This window comes from Homarus americanus, unplaced genomic scaffold, assembly GCF_018991925.1.
Source record: "Homarus americanus isolate GMGI-L3 unplaced genomic scaffold, GMGI_Hamer_2.0 scaffold32929, whole genome shotgun sequence".
In the NCBI taxonomy this organism is placed as follows: Eukaryota; Metazoa; Arthropoda; class Malacostraca; order Decapoda; family Nephropidae; genus Homarus; species Homarus americanus.
The window spans coordinates 9,691,886-9,715,472 of record NW_024737097.1 but is presented as its reverse complement, the minus strand read 5'-3'; the positions used below and the strand labels follow the sequence as shown (position 1 = coordinate 9,715,472).

The following is a 23,587-nucleotide window of genomic DNA, read 5'->3' as shown; positions in this document are numbered from 1 at the left end:
TAGGCGTGTGTCTGTCTGTCTGCTCTGGGCAGCCGACACGGCACAATCGTTTTCCATCAAACTTGGTGGAAAAATCGCAAAAAATTCGTAAAGTGGAACAAACCTGGTCTCATGTCGATGGTTTCTTTAGGAAGGCATTAATTAACCATTTTATTTACGATGGAAAATGATGCAAGTCTACGGATTTGGCACACCCTAATTAACCATGCAAGTCTACGGACTTGGCGCACCCTCATTCGCTGTATCCTAGCCAAGCACGAGTGTTCAAACTTTCACTGGGCACGAAGGTGCCCGCGATCACTTGTAATATACTATCGGAATAGCTGTCTGTCTGTGTGTCTGCTCTGGGCAGCCGAAACGGCACAATCGTTTTTCATCAAACTTGGTGGAAAAATCGCAAAAAATTCGTAGAGTGGAACAAACCTGGTCCCATGTTGATGGTTTCTTTAGGAAGGCCTTAATTAACCATTTTATTTACGATGGAAAACGATGCAAGTGCACGGACTTGGCGCACCCTCACAAGTCTACTGACTTGGCACCCTCATTTGCTGTACGCTGTCAGCAAGACGGCGAACCTGGCACGAAGGGCCCACCGTCATACAATACAATACAATGTAATACAAAACAAAACAAAACAAAACAAAACAGTACAGTACAGTACAATACAGAACAATACTATACATTACCATACAATACCATACCATACAATACAATACATAGCGAACTATAAATATTTATAAGAATAAAACATAATTATATAGACATGTAAGACTCAAAACTTGGTAAGATATCCGTAAGACATTAGCTGTTGGAAATGTAATTAAATGTTTTGTTATTAATCCAGTGTGAAATGTATCGGTATTGGTGGTACAATCCGAATGGTCTCTAATCCTGTTGATTAGGTGAGCTTAATCTGGGTTTATTGAGATTAAAGATAAGGTGTGGGGTTTATTCTACCTGTGTTAGTCTCAGGTACGACCCTTATTGTAACAATCACGACCATGATTATAACAACCAGGACCATGAATATAGCAACCACGACCATGATTATAACAACCACGACCATGATTATAACAACCACAACTATGATCATAGCAACCACGACTATGATTATAACAACCAGGACCATGATTATAACAACCACGACCATGATTATAACAACCACGACCATGATTATAACAACCACGACCATGATTATAACAACCACGATCATGATTATAACAACCACGACTATGATTATAACAACCACGACCATGATTATAGCAACCACGACTATGATTATAACAACCACGACCATGGTTATAACAACCACGACTATGATTATAACAACCACGACCATGATTATAACAACCACGACCACGATTTTAACAACCGCGACTATGATTATAAATAACAACGACTATGATTATAAAAACCACGACTATGATTAACCACGACCATGATTATAACAACCACGACCATGATTATAACAACCACGACTATGATTATATCACCCAAGACCATGATTATATCACCTACGACTAAGATCATAACAACCACGACCATGATCATAACCACGACCATGATTATAACAACCACGACCATGATTATAACAACCACGACCATGATTATAACTACCACGACTATGATTATAACAACCACGATCATGATTATAACAACCACGACCATGATTATAACAACCACGACTATGATTTTAACACCCACGACCATGATTATAACACCCACGACCATGATTATAACAACCACGACCATGATTATAACTACCACGACTATGATTATAACAACCACGACCATGATTATAGCAACCACAACCATGATTATAACAACTACGACCATCTGGAAAACGATGTCGTTGTACGCTGTCAGCTAGACGGAGGTTGAGCGCTTGCCAACCAAGAGCGTTCGAACTTTCATGCCTAGGTAAACTGTACCACCCGACTCGCCACTGGGCACGAAGGGCCCAAGATCACTTATATATATATATATATATATATATATATATATATATATATATATATATATATATATATATATATATATATATATATATATATATATATATATATATATATATATACTGTTAATGAATATGATGTAGTTCCTTATGCATGAACCTCTGTCCTGCGTGGCAGTGAGAAGTGATACTGTGGGGTTTTGAGATATTGGTTCACACTCAGGATGGGTTGGAGAAAGGAAACTCACAATGTGCTCTCTGTATACATATTGTATTGGATGTACAATGCAGCTTGGTGCTGGGGAGTGGCAGCGTGGTTACAAGCGTGGAGTAGAGAGAGCTGGTAGGGGAGCGTGCTCAGAGGATGTATTGCTTGCTGCTGGTGTAGCTAGAAGAAGGGCAGGTCACGGCGGGGTGAGGTCTTATATAGCGGGGATAGGCGTGGCTTTGTTAGGCGGCGCTGGTTACCGACGTTAGACCACAAGGCGTAAGCTGGGGAATTCGAAGAGGGGTCGGCTAGTCAGCGACAAACGTCAGTAGAAGTTGTAGGGGAGATATCCACTACAATACTTCCCCCTTCCCTCCAGGCGGTGCAGGAGACGTGTTGTCTGCAGGGTTGCATCCCAAATGTGAGACATAACGGCGAGGGCGTGGATGAGCCGGCCGCTACGGGAGACAACTTTGTCTACATACACGAGATCTGTGGGAGAAGCAGAGGGAGAAGGAGGGGTTTGTAGGCAAGGAATGTGGTGCTTTTCTCGCGGCAGGTACACAGTCCTCAGTAGCGCCTGGTGGGGTGTGTGGGTCCGCGTCAGGAGCAGGGGCCGCGTCAGGAGCAGGGGCCGCATCAGGAGCAGGGGCCACATCAGGAGCAGGGGCCATGTCAGGAGGAGGGTCCATGACAGCAGCAGGGTGCAAGACAGCAGCAGGGTGCTAGACAGCAGCAGGGTGCAAGACAGCAGCAGGGTCCACGACAGCAGCAGGGGGTACCTGTGGGAGATAAGAGGGTGCCCAGAATTGTTGTGGGCGAGGTGGTGCTGCAGGTGGTAACTGCGGGTAGACTGGTGCAGGCGTAGTTTGTTGGGGGTGCTGCTGGGCCGGGGGTAGCATCTGAGGCAATTGAAATTGAAAAGGACAGTGATTACTTGTTGAGTACAGAGGGGACAGTCTCGTAAAATATTATCAATTATTTTTGTGAGCATGACTCTCAGTAATGAAAATGTCTATGGTTCTCTTTAAAGTTAGTTAATTTTCTAGAGTATTGAATTTGATTGTGTATGAGGACCTCACATGGATGCCAAGCTAATACAATCTTTGAAAATAGACTGTTGTGCAGGGTATGGACCCACAATTGTGAATACAATGTAATTCGGGAAGAGTTCACACAGTGTTGCACCATGCAGAGATTGTTACTAGCAAGTATCAGTGTTTTGAGTATGTACTTTAAGTGTGCCCTGAAAAGTGACAAAAGAGTACAGTGATATTTTTTCTCATGTATTCACCAGTGAAGCCTTAAAGTAAAAGATCTCATATCAGTATTATCACTAGTGGTGGTGATTAATAATTTGAGCAGTATTTCAAGTGTTTTTGCGTATTAGAAGGTCAGTTAAGTGGTAATCCGCTTGTATTTGAAGGTGTACACTGTGCCTGTGTTGTGTAGTTACAGTGAGTTGTTGTGACCTCCAGGCATGATGGCCGTCACAAAGGGACAGTTCATGGCAGACAGCTCAGAACCCGTGTCCGATAAGTTGATGAGTAGAGTTGAGAAGTACAGCATGAGGGTGGAGACATATTCGTTCACAGGAATGACACCCAGGTCTCAAAAGTTGTTTCATCAGGACAATGGTCTGATGGACAGGAAGGTGTAGAGGGGAAGAAGAGTAAAGAATGCCTCTCTTACTAGTCAATGAGACAAATGCATCATTGTTGCCGAGATATCTTTAAAGGGTTGTAGACCTTTAAACTGGACTGCATTGGTTGTTGATGTGCATGGTGAAGTGTTATGTTTTTCAGATTTGTGTTTTGAAATTTAGAGATACAACTGAAAAGTGAGAGAATGTGTTGTTGCCTTGCATCAGTAAGTTGTGGAAAGTGAGTATGCTGTTTGCCCATGTGAGATGTTGAATGTGGTGCAATGAGAATGTTTGACACTAGTGAGTTTGTAGGTAATTGTGAATTTTAATTTCTTCAATTTTGGGGGAAAATTTTGAAATTTTATTTTTAATTTTTTTCCTGGAGTATTTTATAGAGGGGTTGTCAAGGTTGCACTAAGGACAAAGAGATTGGAAGATGGATTGGCATAAGCATGCAATCATCTGATGGGTATCTGTTACTGGAGTGAGTAAAGATACCAGGTGTGATTTCTCAAGTTTTGTGTGTCAAGTCCTAGCTAGGCTTGCTGTTGTTGTATAGGAGTAGTGTTCGTGGTTTTTTTCAGTGGTACCGGGCATGGAAGCATGGCACCGATACCGCTACATAACTAATGCTATAAGTACAGACAGTCCTTGGACTGGTTTGGGTTCCCAGGTCTCCGTTCATTTATATCCTAGCTTGAGAGGTCTAAGTTTAATCTCAGTGGTGTCCAGTAAGCATTTGATCACCCTCCTCAATGAAAACTTTCTTGATATGAGAAGCTGTATCTCAAGAGTTTGTATTGTGTAACAAAAATTTTATGTTATGTATGTAACCCACATTTTTATGCTTTTTCTATATCAGTACATTATTCTCCTATGTATGTATATCTACCTGTATTTTTTTCGCTTTTTAATGTTGTCAGTTGATGATAGATTGGTTTTTTTTACTACCTTTTATCCCATGCATGTAACCATTGTGTTCTTGTTTTGTATGCCTCGTTGTGCCAGCTTTATGCCTGTAATAGTTCTGATGTGTTGTTATGATTGTATGTAGTGTAAAACCATGACAAAAGGTAACAGTTATTTAAAAAATCTGTGTAACTACTGTCCATGCTTAGCCAACGTTACCGCATAATAAGAATCTTGGGGAAGGGGGGAGGGGAGCTGTGTCATGGTCACAATGGCACGGCTGGTCTGTTTGAAACCTGATGATTCATATTATGCTCCACGCCCTCAAAACATGTTGATAACTGGAGAGTTATCCCAAGAAAGAAACTCGTTTTCTCTAGCTTAGGTGCAGTCTTTTTTGTCTGACTTCCTGAAACCAACCTCTATAAAGTAAATTTGAATGTGAGCGAGAACACTGTTGTTTTGCACCAACTTAGATATGTCTGATGACAGTTAAAGCATTCAAGATCCTTTGTGAGTGATGTTGAAAGCTTCAACTGTCTTTATTGTTTGTAACACTTGTTAAGTAAGTGAGTGTCGAGTCTGCTCGTATGAACGACATCCCTTGATATCGTCCTTGGGGATAGCCATGAATTTCCAATTGCTACTGAAGTTAGATTATTTTGATGCCCAAACCTCAGAGAATCTGATATTTGTAGTTTGATTATTGTCAGTTGTCTATTTAAGAAAGTAATTAATCTTCTGAAAAGAATATGTCACACTCTTATCTCCAAGATCTCAACGTATACCCATGGAGGGCCCTTGTCTAGAAATCCACTTATGTTGTGAGAATAACGTTAACAGCGTGTGTATTTGACATCCATATCATTTTTTCCTGGCAAGCCCAATCTCTGATTAGATTATACAAATAGACGTAAGAAATTCACCTGACCCATGGCATTGATTTTCATAGTTAAATGTATAGCAACTGAGTTGAATGAAATTTCTGTCATTGAGTGATTAGCCTTTCTGGCATGTGTAGCGCACAGGACTGAGTTGCCAGTTAGCCATATATAAACTCGTGCCCGAGGAGCAGCGTCACATCTCTGACGCTGTCCCATCATATCTCAGGTATGTGTACGTTCTCACGCCCACCATATGAAGTCAGTTTAACTTAGTGAATTTTGTGAATATCAATGTTCATGTTGTAACAGTGAAATTATCATTTACCCAGTTAAAGAATTAATGTAACATAAATATCGTCTGTCATGGCCAGACGGAAGATTGTTTGTGATTGAATTATTTTTCACATCTCTGATGCTGTCCCATCATATCTCAGGCACAGTGTGTGTGTTAGCTGAATACCCGACAATCACCGGGAGACTGGTAGCTGCACACCACCTGGCTGCCTTGCAGGATATCGTTAATTTGGCATGATTAAATTGTGCCAGTAAGCACCCTGGGAACTAAGCCCGAACTCCCTCGCCGTGTGTCGGACTTTAACTTACCCAAGCAGCGCTCTCCGTTTGTCGTGGTAACACCAGTGTGACATCCTGGGGCACTCCTTACAGTTATATGGGTCAAAGCATTATTGTTGTATATGATTGGGGATGATTAGCAGAAATATAGTTATCCCATGTTGAGTAGTGAACCCATAAATATTGATAGTACCAATAATAACGTGTTATGTGTTGTGAGTACATCCTCCATATGTACTACCAACTGAGTTCTAGTGAAGGTACCATATGTAAGCTTGTCATGTTGTGTGTTCTTTTAAATGTACAACCAGTAATGATATTAGAAGAAAGAGTATCTAATTGGAATTGCAGATGGGTAAAGCCAAGAAGTTGATCCTTGTAGATGTATGTTAATGACATCTTCAACCAAATTAAATTTCATATTAATAAACCATTTTTAGAGTATGTTAGGGGCATCATTTTCCCTCAGTATGTACCTCTCTTCTTGTCCAATAGCTTGATACCAGAATTACAGAACCCATGTGCCCAAACCCTCGTCATGCTACCAAAGGTCAGAGGTTATGAAGTAACTATAGGAAATAAAATAATTAGACAGAACTAACGGAGAAAATGAATAAAATAAGAAAATAAAATAAAACACAAAAGAACAGAAAAAAAGAAAGCCCCCACCTCCCTGCCCTTACAGTAGGACCCACGTTTTGACACGTTTCTTTACTCGGTAAAAACCAGCAAAGTACAAATTACATATGTTACATATGAGATAATTAATTCACTCGTACGTTCCTTCACTATTAATAACTACATATGATATATTTGAGTAGAGTGGGGTGTTAAACTATATAAAAACTTACGTGTTTCGGGTCTAATGTAGGACTTATTAGCTCACTGGACAGCTGGAGACTATCTTCTGAACCACACAGGGAGCGAGTTAGCCAGCCCCAAGGCGAGGGCCATCTATTTCATATTTAACATCTCAGTAAAGTTCGTTGTAAACATGCACTCTATCTCTCTCCTGTCTCCATTTCTCTCTCTCTCTCTCTCTATCCCTCTCTCTTCTAGTTTATCCTACTGTGGCAGTAACACAGTCGTAAATTATAAGAACAAGGTCATCTCGTAAGTCTTCTGAAAGCATTATCTCTAGTTTTTTTGGTAGTTGTTTCTTAGCGTAGAGATTGACTATGTTCTTTGCTCAAATAATTTGGTAAATATTTTGAAGTTGCCAACACCTACTTACTGTGTATATTGAGTGTTATATAGGGAGAAAGAGGAAAAAAAATCAATAACGTTTCTGTCAGAAATTGATATTTTTCGAGTATTTTAACCGATAAAATTACCAACAATATTATTTATTCAAATTGGACAGGTTAGTTTTTTAGTTTTAGTTTAACAAATTTTTTGACAAAGCTTGTGAGTACAGTTTGCCTATTCTGAGTAATTCAGTCAGGTCTTGACACTGAGGGTGGTATTGTAGTGGACATCTCCCCTACAACTTCTACTGCAGTTTGTCGCTGACTAGCCGACCCCTGTTCGAATTCCCCAGCTTACGCCAAGTGGTCTAACGTCGGTAACCAGTGCCGCCTAACAAAGCGGAGGTCAACTATCAAGCCACGCCTACCCCCGCTATATAAGACCTCACCCCGCCGTGACCTGCCCTTCTTCTCCCTACAGCCACCAGCAAGCAAACCCTCCTCTGAGCACCCTCACCAACCAGTTCTCTTTACTCCACGCTTGTAACCACGCTGCCACTTCCCAGCACCAAGCTGCATTGTACATCCAATACGATATATGTACAGAGAGCACATTGTGAGTTTCATTTCTCCATCCCATCCTGAGTGTGAACTAATATATCAAAACCCCACAAATGGTGACCCCCAGAGAATCACACTCACACAGGATGGAGGAGAAACTGATCACTCTCCCAGCCTTCAATCACAACATTGAAGACTGGCTTATCCACACGGAGGCAGCTCTCATCGGCTCTACAGCTACAGTCTCTGCACCACAGCTTAGACACCCTAGAGCAGCTCTGCTCCTCTAAGCATGCAGCTGCTCCTTTTCCTGCCCCAAGCACCACGTCCTACCGACCCCAACTCATGATTATGAGATCAAAGATGATGTTACCCAGCATCCACTCACTGTGTCAACTAACTATAGTGATGATACGTCTGTCACTAATAATGCACTTGATAGAGGGAATAGTCCTAGAAGATCAAACAGAGTTAGGAGACCTGTAATGAAATTAGACCTCTGATTATCTGAATTGTGAACAGGCCTTTCAAAACTGCTTAGTCAGGAAGTTATATCTCTTGTGTTCTATTCTCTTCTTTCCTGCCATATGTAATTCTGCAAGTTTTGTTTATTTAGGATTTGTAGAAGCCATGCTCTATTTTGAAAGGGAAAATAGTGTTATATATGTGTATGTTTATATGCTGCCTTTATTGAATATATATACATTATATATTATGTTACTTCTTACCAAAGTTAGAATGTGTTTAGGCCTGTGTAATCACGAATGTGTCAGGCACGTGGTAAACAACAACAATAAACGCCAGTACGTGTGTAATTTGTTGAAGTAGCAATTGGAAGCCTACCCACCAACGCCAAGCTGACCTGTCAGAGGACCGGGTACTTCCAGAAGAGCGGCCATTCACCTGCACAGGAGTCGACTGTTTTGGTCCCTTCATGGTTAAACAAGGACGGACCAGGGCGAAAAGATGAGGATGCTTGTTTACATGTCTAGCCACCCGAGCTATACACCTGAGAGTCCTCACCTCACTAGACAAAGACTCATTCATCAATGCCATGACTAGGTTCACATCCTGCAGAGGACCTCCCAAGCGCATCAGATCCGACAATGGAACCAACATGATTGGAGCGAACAGAGAACTTCAGGAGGCGGTGAGTAAGTGGAACAGCAGTGACAATGTAAGGAACACACCCTTGCAGAGACAAATATAATGGGAGTTCAACCCTCCGACTGCCTCTCACATGGGTGGAGTATGGGAGCGTCAGATCGGCATGGTGAAGAAGGTTCTCCAGGGGGTGATGGGCACACAGGTACTAGACGACAAGCGACTTACACCCTGTTCTGTGCCGTGGAAGAGATCGTCAATGGGAGGCCCATCACCCCGGTATCCGACGACCCGAGAGACCTAGAAGCACTCACTCCGCTTCACCTACTGTGAATGCACGCGGGAACCCTGCCCACTGGAGGCGATCAGTCCATAGCAGAAGCGTACCGACGAAAATGGAAGCATACCCAATTCATTGCGGAGCAATTCTGGAAGAGGTGGGTGAAAGAATATCTCCAGACACTCCAGCGGTGACAGAAGCACTTCCAGGCACACCGCAACTTCCGCACTGGGGATATCATCATTATATCTTGACATCCTCTCCCAAGAAGCAAATTGATGCTAGGACGGGTATTGGAAGCGGTGCCGGGTGACGACAGCCTGGTGCGTTGTGCCAAATTGAAGACGAAGGACTCAGTGTTAATACGTCTAGTGACAAAGCTCTGCCTATTGGAGGTAGTCGGAGAGTGAGACTCCTGGCAGACAATGGGTTTCAAGCAAGCTCGACAGGGGGAGTGTTACCGCCACAGTAGGATAAACTAGAGAGAGGGATAGAGAGAGAGAGAGAGAAAGGGAGACAGGAGAGAGACAGAGTGAGTGTTTACAACGAACTTTGCTGAGGTGTTAAATGTGAAACAGATGGCCCTCGCCTCGGGGCTGGCTAACTCGCTTGCTGTGGGGTTCAGAAGATAGTCTCTAGCCGTCCAGTGAGTTAACAAGTCAGGGAGCTAATAAGTCCTACATTAGACAGGAAACACGTAAGTTTTTTATGGTTTAGCACCCCACTCTACTCAAATATATCATGTGTAGTTGTTAATAGTGAAGGAACTTACGAGCGAATTAATTATCTCATTTGTACCATATGTAATTTGTACTCTGAAGGTTTTAACCGAATAAAGAACAAGCAAGTCCTACGTGCAAGGGTCTCATTATTCCACAGTCGCTCATCGGGCGGTTACAACTGCATTTATATAATTAATCTCTCCAAGCGCGTAGTTTAGGTAAATGCACACACACACACACACACACACACACACACACACACACACACACACACACGTCAATAACATTGATAGATAAATAAAATACAGTTTGTTTTGATAATTACTTCCTCCAGCACGATAATACATCATACATTGAGTGAGTTGTTGGAATCACGTTAGTAACACTGAAGTCGACGTTGTCCTGAGAACAAAGACTTATACAGTATGTTACTGAATTTATTAGACACTATCTTCATATCAACAAGTAGTTCCATTATAAGCAACTAAGAATTCTGAAACATATGCAATATTTGTGGCGATATGAACAGCGTGTGACTGAGGACTTCTTTTGTGGACTTTTTCTTTTTCACGGAGAAAAATTGATACGTGGAACTATGAAATTCATTCTTTATTCCATGTTCACGGAATATACTGATATAAAACTGATATAAAACTTCGGAGATGAAATGCCGACGAATATGAGAAAAATGACGAAAATTATCACTACAGGGATAATTACTGTGTGCTATCGTTTGATATATCCGTTTATGAACAAAGATATGTCCTTGCTGTAGCTGGACTTGCAGTGAGAGTCTTGGACAAACCACTGCTGCAGGTTGTACACTTTGGTGGTGTTGTCCTGGTGGAGGCGCTCACACATATCGCAGTACGGCTTGGCTACATTCGCCCAAGTGTGAGGAATCCAGTGAAAACGTTTCCATCTGTGGCGAAAATACAAACAGTTTCATACAAGCACATATACACATATAGTTATAGGCACATATACAAGTAAAGCCACAGATATAAGTACAGGAAAAGAGATACTGTACTCTACTGTACTCGGTTTAATCTGTTTGTAATCTAGCAAATCATTCCACCCCCAGCATATTTCACGTTGTTTTGGAGTAATATTGCAAAAAACTGTAAATATGAAGTAGACGTGGAATGAAGGTGTGAATTACATACAATATATTTAACTAAATTATAGTATAAAGAGTAGGAGACAAGGGAGAGGTGTAAACGGAGGAGGGGGGAGGGACGCGCTGCAAACCTTGACAGAGTCTCTTTAAGTGTTCACGATGGGGTCATATTTAGACCTAGGAAGGATTTAAACTAGGATTCACCTGAAGTACTCATTGTAGGCAGTGTCGTTTTTGTCCAGGTAGATGAGGTACTCGGCGAGGGCCTTAGCTGTGGGGAAGCTGAGGGCGTCGATGTAGGAGTGAGGTGGCGCCAGCATCGAGTAATTGCCTTGACCGTACACCACTGGTACCACGCTTAGCCTGTTGGAGGACCGGTCTTGTGTGACATGCAATCCCTATTACGTTATCTCTCACGTTCGCACTTCCCTACGCTATATATTTTTATCATAATTGGAATGAGCTCCCGTCCATGAGTCAACCTTTGGTATCAGTTGTGTGAGTGTGGCACACTCAAACTACCGGTGTTGTGTCAGTTTAAGTCATGTGACGCCGTCTTCACTTAAAAAAAATCTTTTGAAAACAATATTATAACAATATAGATGAAATACACGCTGTATATTTATAACTATACTTAAAAACACCATCCTCAGACAGATTAGTACTATGGGCATGAAAATAAGTCTTTTCCGGTACACAAGGTTACTAATACCACGGCATTCGACCAACTTCACTTCCCTAAGTGTAAATTTAAGTACTGAGAGGATAGCTCTACTTAATACCATGTTTTGTGTCAAAGTTTTGAAGAACAATGGTCCCCAAACTACAGCTCAATACAAACTGAGTTGATGTTCTATCTAAGTAATCCCGACTGTCTCGCTAACTTTCCACAAAAGACTCTCTTTGGGGCCTAGCTTCATAAAAGTGTTGCAGATCTTTTGAAACTGAATGTCCCAATCACCCCAGACGAACTCATTAATGCCATTCCTCCTTGGCTGGATATGTCAGTTCCTATTAATTACACTCCTGTTGGTAGTAAGCAAATGCTAAACACCGATGTGATGAGATGTCACACTAGAAACTATTAACCGACACATAGAGAGTATTAAATCAAGTGAATGTTATACTTTTACTGATGGGTCTGTGCAGACAAACACAGGTAGAACAGGCTGTGCAATTGTAATATGTAAAGAAAAAGAGAGATAGAGTCAAACAATCAAAGGCTGAACAACTGGGCCAGCACAACACAAATTGAACTAACTGGACTCTACAAAGCAACAGACTACCTTAAAGAAAATGGAGGTGGTGTAATATTCTGTGACTCTCAAAGTGCTTTGAAATTAATGAACAGCCCGTCAGGTTCTATGTCTAAAGTTGTATGTGATATTAAAAGAAATATGATAACTGCCAATGAGAACAACACTCGTATCGAATTCGAGTGGATTCCGTCCCGTGTTGGAATTAGGTATCATGACCATGCTGATAGACTGGCCAATGAGGCATGTAAGAAAGAAAATGTTGACCTTGACCTTGGCCTGTCCAATGCTGTACTTAAAAACATTCAAGTCAGAAATAATGAACTCTGATCTAGAAGAACTGAGAAATGCTGAGAGACCTGGCAGTTGTAGCATTAGTATATATGAAAAATTTTGTGACGAGAGGTACCGCTATGGCCAGCATAAGGACAGAACCAGATAACGTGATGTAGTCGTGGCCAGAATTAGGCTAGGATACAGACACATCTGGCAAGTTAGTAACGCTGTACCCATACCGGAACACTCAGCATGTAAACTTTGTGATAAACCTTTAAAGCGTACACTTGAACACTATATTATTGAATGTGTCACTGTCAAAGACTTCAGGCCACCTGGCTTATTGCATCATGAACTTTGTAATTACTACATTGAATTTGGGGTGCTTGAGAACATTCTTGCTGTTTATCCCAAATTTGCTTGCCCACACTGATTAATCTTCAATTAGAATATGACGTCCAATGTATATGAACCACTGTCTTGCATGGCAGCGAATAGTGACATCACCCACATGACTCTGACCTATATACACTATACTGCTAATGAATATGATGTATTTCTTTGTGTATGAACCTCTGTCCTGCATGGCAGTGAACAGTGAATCTGATCTATATATACTGTTAATGAATATGATGTATTTCTTTGTGTATGAACCTCTGTCCTGCGTGGCACTGAGAAGTGATACCACCCTCAGTGTCAAGACCTGACTGAATTACTCAGAATAGACAACTCAACTACAACTACAGCTGCCACAAGATTCTTACATCAAATTTTCTTCATTATTTAAACAAATATACGAAAATTTGGAAACTTCTTCTGACCTTAAATAACAATGAATAGTTTATGTGTATCATAAATTTTTTACCTTTGGTTTGTTTAATAATTATCCTGACAGTAATACAGCCGAAAACAGATCCACCAATCACAATCACCTTTACATACAGCCTACCTTTACCAAGTATTGCCATTACACCCACTCTGCCGCTATACCCACTCAGCCAATATATCCACTCAGCTCCACTTCCAACTCAGCCACTATGCCCACACGGTCCCTATACCCACTCAATCCCTATACCCACTCAAAGGTCTACACACGCAGCCGCTATACCTACTCATACCAGTATACCCACTCAGCCACTAAGCCCACTCAGCCACTATACCCAATCCCCACCTCTATCCACTCAGCTCCTTTACCCACTCGGACACATTACCCACTCAGCCACAATATCCACTCACCTGCTCTACTTACTCAGGCACTATACCTGCTCAGCCATTATACCCACGCTGCCACTATACCCACTCAGCCGCTCTACTCACTCAGCCACTATACCCACTCAGCTGCTCTACCCATTCGACCACTATATTCACTCTGCCGCTATACCCACTCATTCCCTATACCTACTCAGTCCCTATACCCACTCAAAGCTCTACACGTTCAGCCACTATACCTACTCAACCGCTATACCTACTCAACCACTATACCTACTCAACCACTATACCTACTCAACCACTATACCTACTCAACCACTATACCTACTCAACCACTATACCTACTCAACCACTATACCTACTCAACCACTATACTCACTCAGCCGCTAAGCCCACATGACCGCTATACTCACTCAGTCCCTATTCCCACTCAACACTTTACCCACTCAGCCACTTCACACAATCGGCAACTATGCCTACTAAAGCAAATATACCCACTCAGCCACTATACCCACTCGGCCACTCGATCAACTAAGCTACTGTACTTCCTCAGCCCGCACACCCACTCAGCCAGTATACCCTCTCAACAGCTCGAACCACTCACCTGCTCTACCCATTCAGCCACTATACCCACTCAGACTCTACATTCACTCTGTTGCTATACCCCACTCGACCGGTATACCCACTCGACCAGTATACCCACTCGACCCCTATACCTACTCAGCTGCATTTGCCCACTCAGAAACTATACCCTCTCGGCACATTATACTGTTACGAGTTGGGGATTTAGAATATAGTTATACGTCTACCCAGATCCCAACAGGTAACAACAATAAAAAAAACAAAGACAATCGGACTATAAAAGGTTAGACAAAGGATGTGAGTTTTCGTTGTATATAATAGAGTACCATAAATCCCTTAACAAAATATTCAGCTTATAAATTACCCTTAACCAAACTTAACCTAAACATTAACAGTATATACATATTAATACAACATAAACAATCTTGAAGCAAGTGGACGTGGGGGAGTTAATACACAATACAAGTACTTAAGTGAGGAGCTGAGATGGCTGACGAGTAAGGCTGAGTATTGTAGAAGACGGTAGGTAGTCACTGCACGTAGGTTTAGAGGATAGATGATCCTGTGGTCACTTCCCAGAGCCAAGTGTTCTCTCCTCGAATTGGAGCTGACAAAGAAGACTTTGAGGAGGTGACGCAACAACCAGGATATGGAGAAGAGAAACCCCGGAGTGGTAACTAAGACGAGTCATACTCGTGTCTCGTCCCTAGATGGCGTTGCTCGTGGTGCTGGGTAGGTAGATCAGGACAATAGATGGCGTGGTTCGTAGTGCTGGGTGGAGGGGTTCGTAACAATACCCTCTCAGCCACTATACTCTCTCGGCCACTATAGCCTCTCAGCCACTATACTCTCTGAGCCACTATACCCACATAGCCACTATACTACTACTACTACTACTTTGCTGTCACTCGGAATCAAGTATGACGACCATCCAGCTATGATACAATATGACTTATTAAGGATGTCACCTTCGTTGGTGAGTTCTGAAGTGACTCGAGAGGCCGATACGGGATGGGCAGGGCTGGCCACAGACGGTGCACGTGTGGAGGGCTACATCTGGAGCGAGAGGGGCGGTGGCAGCGTTTTTCCGGCGCTGGCGCTTGTCTGACCCGGTATGCAGTCGGGCTAACTCGAAAGTATTGACACCTTCTCGTGTGGTGCTCCTCCACGAGTTACGGTGTGGAATGATCGTCTACCAGGTGAAGGTTCGACTTAGCACTTATTCTTTTCAGGTTTGTCTTAAGATTATCCTTGTACCTTTCCGCTGTCCGCCAGCGTTGCATTTACCCTTCATTAGGTGACTATAAAGTAGCTGCTTTGGCAGTCTCCTGTCGTCCATGCAGGTAGTTGTTCATGGATATTAGTAGACTCGATGCTCCTACAGTTGGTGTCAGCGAGAATACTGGCATTTGTTCTCTTGTCTTCTCAGCGAATGCGTTGGTGAACGTTTTCAAGTGCATTGAGGTGCCTGCTGTATGTGACCCATGTCTCGCTGGCATATAGCAGGGTGGGGAGGACCACTGCTCGTTATACGTGCAAATTTGTAGATTATTTCAGCTCCCTATAGCTGAAGACACGGGTATGGAATCTGCCAAAAGCTTGATATATACATCTGATCCGATGTTGAATTTCTTTTTCGATGTCCGCAGTGGTGCACAGGTGGATCCAAGATACTGAAAGTGGGTAATATTAGAGAGGGCAGTACCGTTGTGCTGGATGGATGGTGGATGAGTGGTTGAACCAGCCGGGCTGAAAGTAATTCTGAGTCTTACCTGCATTCACCTCAAGGATAAAGTGTGCATGGGCATCTGCGGAGATATTCTGTATCTCCTGTAGGTCATGTACAGTGTGAGTGGCGAGGGTGAGGTCGTCTGCATACGGAAGCTCAGTGATGGAAGCGGCCGGTACCTTTGTTCCTGCCTGGAGTCGTTTTATGTTGAAAAGTTCCTTCATCCGGTACTGGATGCCCACCCTGCCAACTAAATTGGCACTGCGCCGAGTAAGGAAGGCAGCCAAGAAAATAGAGAAGACAGTTGTTGCTAGTACACATCCTTATATTACCCCCGTTTGGATGGGGAAGAACTCAGACTGGGTGCAATTGTGCAGGACACTGCCGGTAATGCCATCGTGAAGATGCCTCACAATGACAATGAATTTTGGTGCACAGGCAAAGCGACAGAAGGCTCGCCAGAGATCTTCCCTGTTGACCGAGAAGAAGGCTTTAGTAAGGTCAATAAAGGCCATGTACAAGTCACGACGCTGTTCTCCTGCACTTTTTCTGTATCTGGAGGGCAGCAAAGATCATGTCAGTGGTGCCACGTGATGGTCTAAAGCCACATTGAGATTCTGGGAGGAAGTTTTCCGCCTCAGGAAGAAGTCTATTTAGGAGGACTCGAGCGATAATCTTGTTAGCTTCAGACAGCAGTGAGATCCCGGGGTAGTTGTCACAGTCCGATCAGTCTCCCTTCTTCTTATAAATATAGTCGATCTTGGGGGATTTCCTCCTTCTCCCATATATTCTCAAGGAGAGAGTGGAGACGGCTGGTAAGCAGAGGTCCTCCTCCTTTCTACACCTCGGCTGCGATTCCATCAGGCTCTGTGGCTTTGTTATTTGTCATCTGCTTGATGGTAGTAGCTACCTCATCCTGGGAAAGAGGATATTTGAGGTGGGTCAGCTCTGGGTGCTGAGAAACTGCTGGGAAGTCAGGCGATCCACATCAGTGTTTCGGTTGAGCAAGGAATAGTAGTGCTCTTTCCAGTGCTGATGGATGCCTTCTTCGTTTTTACTTACGAAGTTATCATCGGGTGAGCAGAGGGGGGAGCCACACCATTAGTAGTTGGGCCATATATTGTTTAAGCGGAATAGAAAAATACACGCACTTTGAGTTGATCCTCATTTTTTTACATTTCACACACTATATTTTTCCACCGATCAGTCATTAGTTTGAAAAGTTGGCGCTGGACTGCTGCTCTCTTCTCGGGGAAGGTATCAGATTTGGTCTGAGACTTAGGGTTGTTCTGCCAGTCAGTGATAGCAGCAAGTTTCCTATTGACGAGTTTTTCGATTTTCGGGTAGTTTTCATCATGCCAATCCTGGCATTTTCTTTTGACCGGGCCGAGGGTCTCGTTGCAGGAATTTTTGATGACAGCCATGATGGGACCCCATTCAGCACTCGGATTTAGGTTGTTTGTTGTTGGGTTATTTATAAGCCCATTGTTGAGCTGCTCTCTGAAAGCATGTGCTACTTGCTCGATCCTCCAATTTCGTAGTATTAAAGTCTCTTCTGGAGGCTTGTTTCCTTCGCGCATTTTGGGAGAAGTGAAGGGCGAGTTTTGCTCTGACGAGCCCCTGATCAGTGTCACAGTGGTCTGAGCCATGCATGGTTCGAGTGATGAGAACATTTCGGCGATCTCTTTCTCTGACAATGATGTAGTCAATGAGATGCCAGTGTTTGGATCATCGGTGTTGCCAAGAACCCTTGAACTTGTTGGCCTGCCTAAACAAGGTGTTGGTGACAGCACACTTGCTGAGGAGGAGTAGACAGTTGGAATTACACTTGCCTACTCCGTTTCTACCTACGGTTCCTTGCCATATGTCAGAATCTCTGGCATTCAAGTCACCTAGGAGCACAACCTTATCTTCTCTCAGGATAGAGGTTAACATTCTGCCAAGGTCGGCATAAAAGGCCTCCTTGATGTTATCCCAACGGGCATTTCAGTTAGCCTATGCAGGATGGATGGGCGAATGGCAAAGCCAACTCCGTAAATGCTGTTTCTCTCCGCAGTACTCTTACGCTTCCAGAAGAAGGTATAGCAGAACCCCGATCTATGAGTCTACCCTCGTCTGGGAGCCGGAACTTAATAATGGTTGTTATGTTGATGTTATACCTAGCCAGCTTTTTTGCCACAAGGGCGGTTCTTCTTTCAGGACGCTCTTTTGTGCCAGTATCCAAAAGGGGCCTCACATTCCATTCAGCGACCATAAGAGGTTGTATAGTTTGTTTTTGCTTTGATTTGTGATTATGATTATGTTTTCAACCACATTAGAATGACCTTACTGGGTGCGGTTTCCCAGACTAGGTTGGTTTTCTGGGCAGGTTATGTTTAGAGCTCCTTTTCTAGCCCCCTCCCCATGTGGGGTGAGCAGCTTGGCTGCTGGAAAGGGCTGCTCTGTCGCACAGACAGGACCAGATTTCACTGTTGCCTAGATCCCAGTGCATAAACGAGCAACTTATCCATGCCGCCCATGCGCAGAGTTGTGATTAGATACTCCTGGCAGTCATCTCTGCCTGTACCCGTTGCCATTCGACTATCGCCATAGGACTTTTTGGGGATAGGGGTTTTGATGATGATGAGAGTTATGATGATCTGGATGATGGCTGCGCGTGAGTTCATTTATGATGTGAAGCAGGAGTGCAAGCTGCAACCCCACATCCTGGCTCTTCCTTTTCCTGATCCAGTGGTACAAGCAGTTTCAACGACTGGGGAGAGGGAGAGATGTAATGGACTGCCGAAAGCACAGTTTGTTGGGTTTCGCCTTAGTAGCCTGTCCCTCTTGCATTGCCTTCATCCGCCGGTGAAGTCGTTGGCTTCCCATGCTGGTCACCTCTTCCACTGAAACCGCCGTTAGGGTCTTACTGGAGCTCTGTAAGCATGTCTGCCTGATGCGGGGCTCTACCGCAGATTTTTCGTTCGGGGTTTACTCTCATAGCCTTATACCCACCAAGGTTAATCCGCAAGGCAGCGGGGCTGCGATTGCTATGCGCCAGGACGTGTCCGCATGCCAGTGGGCCAATGTGCTATCCCTCTGAGGCCCACTGCTGCTCCGACATTCTCTGCTGGTCTAACCTGGGCCCACGAGGTACCCAGTTACCGTGTGTTGCCACGAGGAGGCACAGCAGAAGTCTTGATGGTAAAGAGGCTGTGCACTGGCAGGGGAAGCGTCATGTGGGTTATGAGCGTCATGAGCCACTATACCCTCTCAGTCACTATACCTACTCAGACAATATACCCACTCAGCCACTTTACCCGCTAAGCCACTGTACCCACTCTGCCACAGTACCCACTCAGCCACTATACCCACTTAGCTACTCTACCCACTCAGCCACTCTACCCACTCAGTCGCTATTTGCACTCAGCCAATATACCGACTCAGCTGCTACATCCATGCATCCACTTCAATCACTCAGGTGCTCTATCCACTTTCTCATTATACCCACTCAGTCGCTATACCCACTCAATCGTTACACCCAATCAGCCACTTTATTCACTCCCCCGCTATACCCGCTCAGCCACTATAACCACTCGGCTGCTAATCCCACTTAGCCGCTATACCAACCCATTCACTATACCCAATAAGCCACTATGCTCACTCAGCTGTTATGCCCACTCAGCCACTCAACTCACTCAGCCACAACACCCACTCAGCCGCTCTAACCGTTCGGTCGCTCTACCTACTCAACCACTATACCCACTCAGTTGCTATACCTACTCAACTGGTATACCCACTCAGCCACTATAACCACTCAGCCACTATAACCACTCAGTCAATGTATCCATTCATTTGCTATATCCACTCAACCTCTATACCCACTCAGCCACTATAACCAATCCGGCTGCTATACCCATTATTTCACTATACACACAGCCACTATACTCACTCAGTTGATAACCCACTCAGCCACTATAACCACTAGTGTATATATATATATATATATATATATATATATATATATATATATATATATATATATATATATATATATATATATATATATATATAAAATAATATATAAATAAAATAAATAAATATTAAAGTTATAACCGTGGTAACATTATGAGATGTTCTTATTACCACCATGCTATTGCACTATTCCAGATGATACTAAATGTTACATAATACTTCCTTGAGATAAATGTATAGTATATATTAGGTGCCTAAAAGAGAGCTCAGGTTCTCAACTGGCTCAGCCATGTTAATATTGTTATTATTATCCACTCTGTATCTGTATTTTTCTGGCTACATAAACTGTTTCAATTCAATTCTGCTATCCCACTCAGCCGCCCTACCCTCTCAGCCACTATACCCATTTAGCAGCTACTGTATATCCACTCGGCCGCTACCCCCACTTAACACACCCTTCGCCTGTCTACCCTACACACTCTGTTATAGCTCAACTTCCATTTTTTCTGTTTGTAAACAATTGTATTTTACTATGAGCCAGTTGGACCGTGGCTGTAGTAATAATATTATTCTGGTCTACACAATATTCATCACAGTCTGCCTCGCCAATAATGATATGGACTGTGAAGTGCAATGCTGGAGAAGTAACCACTCTGCCTTGTTTACAGACTTAATGAACATTAACTACTATCTTGTTAATTTACTGTCTCATTAACATATTACTCCTCACACCTCACTTCCCTGATATGCTGTACACCCATTTGTATTATTTTATATATATTGAATATATGAGTCAATAAAGCCCAACGATGTATGTTTCTTCAAAATATAGTGAAAAGAAATGTATAATGGAAGTTAGATTTTATATAGAAAATATAAAGATTCCATAAAGGTTATCAATTTTCAAGGTTATTTTTGTCTGATTATGTCATGTAATTACTAAGTGTCTTGTGAGTAAATTCTATACCAAATGATGTTCTAAAACAAATCAATAAGTATTAGATAATTTGGGAATTTACCTTAAGATATTGAACAACTTCTCTGTGGCATAATCTTGACAAAGAGAATTTTCAAAGGAGAAGTAGAATTTGTAGTTCTTCTCAAGCATAGAGTAACATCCACTGGAGTTCTTCCTCACACAACTCAACGACCCACATTGGCCGTACTGGTCAATCTTGATCCATTTCCTTAACAGTTTTACCAGCCTGAAAAACATAGTTGTGTTGTTTCTCTAAAATACTGTATAGGTCCTGATTGATGATAATCATATTTTTAAGTAAGGAAAATTATACAGGTTATTTTTTTACATTTGTGGTCTTGAGTATTCAGATTTACAAAGTGAGTCCTTAGGGTTGGATAAAAGGATTTGCACATACAGTTGCCTGCATTTATACCTGGTACAGTGGCTGGTTCGTTTTGTGGGATGTAGCAATTATGTGGATTGCTTATCTAGCACCATTAATCTGGTCACTATTACGAGGTTCCTTAGGGCCAACCTGGGCCATTTCTGGACTTTTAATATGATGTAAACAAACACATCTCACAAAATGTGTCTGCCACTGTACCAGGTATAAATGCAGGTGACTGTATCTAAATGAGGATTAAGTCAAGATAAAGGATTTCATAATTACATTAAGAGAATTGCAAGGTCACAAAGAGAGAGGAGAATCAGGGAGAAATGTATTTGATTTTCAATCATTTATGAATTCTAAGCTTACAGTCTTAAGTATTGCAATTCTAAAAATATCTTAATTATGGAACTTTCATTAATGAAATTATTTTTTACAGCCTTGATACAGTAGTCTCTGTCTGTATTGGTTGGTACTTCTGGAATCATATTATTCAAAATTAATACTTGCGAATACAAGTGATCGTCATGTGTATTCAAAGGATAATGTGTGTGTTAAAATATTAGAATAAAACAACAATATATAGAATAGGATATTTCAATGAGTATAGGTATTTCCTCCATTTTGCAGCCCAATCTTGCGGTCCAGATCTCACCCGTTGACCAGCCAATGAAGCTATTAGCGTCTTACCAAAATACATAGATTTTTCGTTGAAATTATTTTTAATTTACCACTGCCCACGTGCGTAACCCAAATAGTGTCATCAGACGGCGAAAGCGTTAATGTATTGTTTCGTGTGTTAGCTTGTGGGTGGGGCAAATGAGTGCAGCTTCGAGATGGGTCGAAAATGTTTACTGGCTTAAGGAATAATATATAATGTATTGTAAGGCTTCAATGTTCCTGAACAGTTAGCTTTATATAGAGACATATTTCACATAAAATAAAACACAAAATACGAAGTCATGGCTCACTCTTCCCTGCCGCCGACTGTCCTACAGTTGGACACAAACCAGGCTGCTAGCTTGGTCTTGTTGGCTGCGTAGTTCCGCTCCTCTTCTGGCTCCTGAAGGGGCTGCCGACGTCGGTAGACACGCCCGTACCTGACAAAGTGTTGACCAGATAGAAAAATAGAATGGAAAAACAAAGTTAGGATAATGTTTTATCACGATAGCATTTTGATATTGTAACGTTAAACCACTACGTGCAAAAAATACCACTGTCTAAAGTTCTTTTTCACCTCAGAATTTACAATGTATAAGAAACTTGTGCCACTTGTTATATATTGACAGAAGTTATAGTGGGGAGAACTTCACACTCTTGGGTTTGGGTAGGAGCTCTCTCCCACACGTCTTTGGGTCTGGCCTTACTCACCTCACCGCACTTGACTGCCCCACAAGAGAGATAATTTTACGTAATGAGTTACAGCAAGTTTGCTATTTTAAATAAAAAGGTGGGATTTTTTGGATTAGCACTGTAAATAAATTTTATAAAAACACTTTTATATAAGTAATCACGTTAAAATAATTATTTCTATATGTAAGAATAGAACACAAAATTTTTGTTTATGCTTAATGAAAAGGTTTATACATCACTTTATACCTTCGTTATTTCATGTGATTGCAATATGAACCTTATTCCGTTATAAAGCATACACATTTAGGAAAAAAATAGTTATCGCAAAAACGTTGTAAAAAAATAATATTTACCTTGGGAGAGGCATCAGGTGGCACTATACTATCACCACATGGTGCAATTTCCTTGCACTTTTTACGTTTCCTCACCCCTCAAACCTGGCCAGCAACACGAGGCATGGTTCAAAACTCTCACAACACTCTTATGAATAAATGAATAATAAATGAAATCATTGTTGGGAAATGTAAGTCAACATTATATCCTGTGTCCTTTAAACACAAAAGGGAGGCTGGTTTAGGAGGGAGATAGGAAGGAACTGGTTCACAAATAGGGTGGTGGATGAGTGGAACAAGCTTAACAAGTTTGTAGTAAGTGCTGGAACGTTGGAGAGTTTTAAAAGGAGGCTAGATAGATTCATTGATGATAGAGAGTGGTAGTAACTCTCGACAGGAG

At 42.3% G+C, this 23,587-nt stretch overlaps 1 protein-coding gene across 3 annotated transcripts in view; it reads right to left on the bottom strand.

The window, feature by feature from the left end:
• Positions 1–2,913: 2,913 nt before the first annotated feature.
• Positions 2,914–23,587, bottom strand: part of LOC121873197 (alpha-(1,3)-fucosyltransferase C-like) — a 45,741-nt gene continuing 25,067 nt past the window's right edge. The window contains exons 7-11 of one of the 3 annotated variants that reach the window (XM_042376549.1): positions 22,474–22,602; positions 21,173–21,358; positions 11,352–11,510; positions 10,748–10,949; positions 2,914–2,944 (exon numbers count right to left, since the gene is read on the bottom strand). In XM_042376549.1, coding sequence (XP_042232483.1) covers positions 10,754–10,949; positions 11,352–11,510; positions 21,173–21,358; positions 22,474–22,602 — 670 coding nt within the window. In that variant the 3' untranslated portion in view covers positions 2,914–2,944; positions 10,748–10,753. Of the gene's footprint in view, positions 2,945–2,975; positions 3,065–10,335; positions 10,950–11,351; positions 11,511–21,172; positions 21,359–22,473; positions 22,603–23,587 lie in introns of those variants that run through there. The other 2 variants (XM_042376548.1, XM_042376547.1) reach the window with 2 other exon arrangements.